At 65.6% G+C, this 3,311-nt stretch overlaps 1 protein-coding gene across 1 annotated transcript in view; it reads right to left on the bottom strand.

The window, feature by feature from the left end:
- LOC146584678 (Krueppel-like factor 8) overlaps positions 1–3,305 on the bottom strand; it is a 5,772-nt gene extending 2,467 nt beyond the window's left edge. The window contains exons 1-5 of the mRNA XM_085324389.1: positions 3,282–3,305; positions 1,977–2,526; positions 1,218–1,364; positions 600–702; positions 283–425 (exon numbers count right to left, since the gene is read on the bottom strand). Coding sequence (XP_085180515.1) covers positions 283–425; positions 600–702; positions 1,218–1,364; positions 1,977–2,490 — 907 coding nt within the window. The 5' untranslated portion in view covers positions 2,491–2,526; positions 3,282–3,305. The remainder of the gene's footprint in view (positions 1–282; positions 426–599; positions 703–1,217; positions 1,365–1,976; positions 2,527–3,281) is intronic.
- Positions 3,306–3,311: the final 6 nt, after the last annotated feature.

The following is a 3,311-nucleotide window of genomic DNA, read 5'->3' as shown; positions in this document are numbered from 1 at the left end:
CCCCCAAAGAGCCCCCCTGCCCCCGAGGACCCCCAGGCCCTGGCGTGGAGTGTCACTGCCACCTAGTGGCCAGTGGCACCCTTGATGCCCCCCCCCAGCCCCCAAGCAGGGCTCTCCGCCTCCCCCCTCAGCACAGCAGCAGGTAATGGGGACCCCCGGCACCCCCAGCCCAGCGACACCTCCAGCATGGGACGGGGCGGGGGGGGGACGAGGGAGAGTCTGGGGTGCCATATGGCAGCCCTGGGCTCTGGGAGCCGCCAGGGCGCTGCAACTCTCACTCACCCGTACCTGTGTGTATCCGCCGATGCGCCTTGAGGTGGGAGCTTTTGGTGTAGACCTTATTGCAGCCTTCAAAGTCGCACTGGTGAATCCGCCGCTTCTTCAGGTCAGGAGAATCCGCTCGCTGCATCCGCGCCACGGCCGACCTGCCGAGAGGAGGCAGGGCATGGCCGCGTCGCCCGCCAGCGCGGCCCCCAGCTCCGGGGCCACGTGGCACGGGTCCGAGCCCTGCGCTAGGGGCAGGGCCCTGGGAAGGGGACAGGACCACGGGAAGGGGACAGGACCACCACCACCGTCACCCCAACTCTACGTGCACTCACTCTCTCTGCAGGTCCTGGAAGGGGGCTGGGCCGCTCTCGGACACGCTGTCCTCGCTGTCACTGTTCATGTCCATGGGATACATGGAGCTGGGGTCAATTTTCACTGGAGTAGCAGCAGGGGGGGGGCGGGAAAGGAAAAGCCATTGAGAAACAAGAGCAGACAGGGTGAGGGATGCAAGCAAAGAACAGCAGCCCAGCCACCCCCCAAAATGCCCGTGCTCACTGCCACCACGCCAGCTCAAGAAATGAAGGGGCATCCCAGCCACCCTCCCCCCGCGCGCCCGCTGCACACTGACAGCAAGTGGGGTTGTTCAGCTGGTTGGTTCCTCCCACAACCTCCCCCCCAATCAAAAAAAATAAAATAAAATAAAAAAATCAAGGTGGGGACAAGGGAGATGCCCTGCCTAGAGGCCTGCCAGGAGCTTCCCCACGTTTGCAGAGCACTTTGGCACAGAGCTATCGGGGGGGGGGGGGCACCCCTGGCAGCGGTGGGGAAAAGACCTCTGAGTTAGCACAGTCGAGGGCACCGCTACCTATCCCCTGCCCGTGGCCTGGCCTCAGTCCCCGGCAGGACGTGGGAATTTGGGATACCAGCCTCTGCCCTATTCCCCATCGCACCTTCGCCCATTGCTGGGGGCTGACTCCTTTCAGCTGCCTGCCCCTCCTCTGCCAGATGCCACCCCGTTCCCAGAGGAGCAGAGATCCAGGCCAGGCCCCCCGATAAGAAACGCTGGGGACTTCTCATGACGGGAAGCTGGAATTGTCCTGGGGAAGGGGAAAGGGGGGGATATGGGGAGCAGGGGGAGCCAGTTTAACTGAAACCAGAGCTGCTCTGACAGACACCAAGTGGGAAGGGCGAGCATCATGCCAACAGCAGGAGGGACGGCGGGCTGGCAGCGCCGGCCCGCGTCCCCTGCCCTCCCCGTGGCACGTGGACGGTCCCCACGCCGAGGTCCTGCCAAGCCAGCCCTTGGCACATGTGGGGGACACAGAGACAGACCCTGGCACACCGCGGGGGAGAGGGGGAGCAGCATCCCTCTGGGGGAAAACGCCCAACACCCACCTCCACCTGGGTACCCAGATGTGCAAGAGGAAGGAGAGGGGTCTCCTGGTTGTACCCTACTGGGGGGAGGGAAGGTAGACCTTGCCCCCATCCCAGCAACACCCTCCTCCGCTCAGCCCCAGTAAGACCCACCACAGGTGCTAGGCTCCTCGCCCTTCTCCACACTTGGGATCCAGCCTCCTCCCCAAGAGCTCAAAGCCCTTCCCTACGCCTTGGGCGAGGGGGGTGCCAAAGGACCACAAAACGCGCTGCTCGATGAGCGGGGGCCCAGAAAGTTTCTGCTTTTCCCAYGCAAACGATCATGCATGCCTTACCGGACCCGGCATTCTTGCCGTCACCTCCGATGAGCGGGACGGTGATGGCGGTCACACCGTCTGTGGGCATGGTRGTGTAGACAACAGGCAGGGACTGCACCACCACGGGGATAGTCTGTAGGTTGCCCATCTTGCTGGGCAAATTGACGGAGGGGATGGTGTGGATGACRTGGAGGATTTGCTGCCCACCGCTGCCCTGCGTGGACGCCAGGATGGAGCCAGGAGACAGGACAGCTGGGATGGCAGAGGTGGAGCTCAAGCCCGAGGGAGAGATGGACACCGTTGGCGCTGGGATGGGGGGAGCCACTAGCATGGGCGAGGACTGGACCGAGACAGGAGGCGGGGGTGCTGCTGGCACCAAGGACTTTGACTTGTTGAGGGACAGGTCCACGGGTTCGGCTTGGGGCTGGCTGCAGTCACTGGCCAGCAGCTCCTCAGGCGGCTCCGTTTTGATGTCCGAGAGCAGCACGGGCGGGTCGATGGGGCCCTCAGCCAGGAGTGACGACGAACTCATCTTGGGTGCCGTTTTCGCGTGGCCTGACCCACCGGCCTGCAAGGCAACACGAGGAGAAACCAAACGGTCCGTGAGAAAGCGGGAGCAGGAACAGGGAGCGAGAGAGAARCCTCCACGGGCACCACTTGCTCCCGCCACCCTCCCCCAAACACCCTTGCTAATTAACTGCTAAACGTTTATCAACCAGGCCTTTCAACACAGCTGGGCGCAGGGAGGGAGAGGCAACCCAGGCCCATCCCTGAACGCTTCCCCGGGCRGCCCATCTGCCTAGGGCCGCTCCAGGAGGCACCCGCGAATTTGGGAGGCACCCAAATTCAGGATGCTGCCACGAGGAGCACCCCAAAACCCCAAGCAGGCGTGGAGGGGGCGGCCGGCGGAGCGAGCTGAGAGATGCCAAGCTTTTGCCGAGGCTGGAGGAGAARGCGCCCGTCCTCCCGGCGCAGCACAAGGGCACCGGCCTGGCACGGGCCCAGGGAGCGAGGCCTCGGCAGGAGCAGGCCCGGGGCAGCGGCCAAGGGGCAGCGCCGGCCCGGCGCCCCGCTTGTGTCTCCAGGCCCCGCTCTTCTGGGGCCGCAGGGCCAAGGCAACCGGTGCCGAGCACGTGTCCACCTCCACCGGCGGCAAAAGCCCGGCCAACCCCCCCACCCGGCCAAATCAGCGGCGCCGCTGCAGCCCCCCGAGCGAGGGCCCACGCCGAGGAGCGCGGGGCCGCGGGCCGCCGCYGTGCTCCGGGAGGCGGGCGCTCCCCACCGGGCACCGGGGCCCTCGCCGAGCCCAGGGCCTGGCCTTACAGAAGGGAAGGGCGAGGACTGCCGAGCGCC

The sequence above is a fragment of the Rhea americana genome, unplaced genomic scaffold (assembly GCF_003343005.1).
Source record: "Rhea americana isolate MKP2758 unplaced genomic scaffold, rheAme1 scaffold_90, whole genome shotgun sequence".
NCBI lineage: Eukaryota > Metazoa > Chordata > Aves > Rheiformes > Rheidae > Rhea > Rhea americana.
This window is presented reverse-complemented; position numbering and strand designations above follow the sequence as displayed.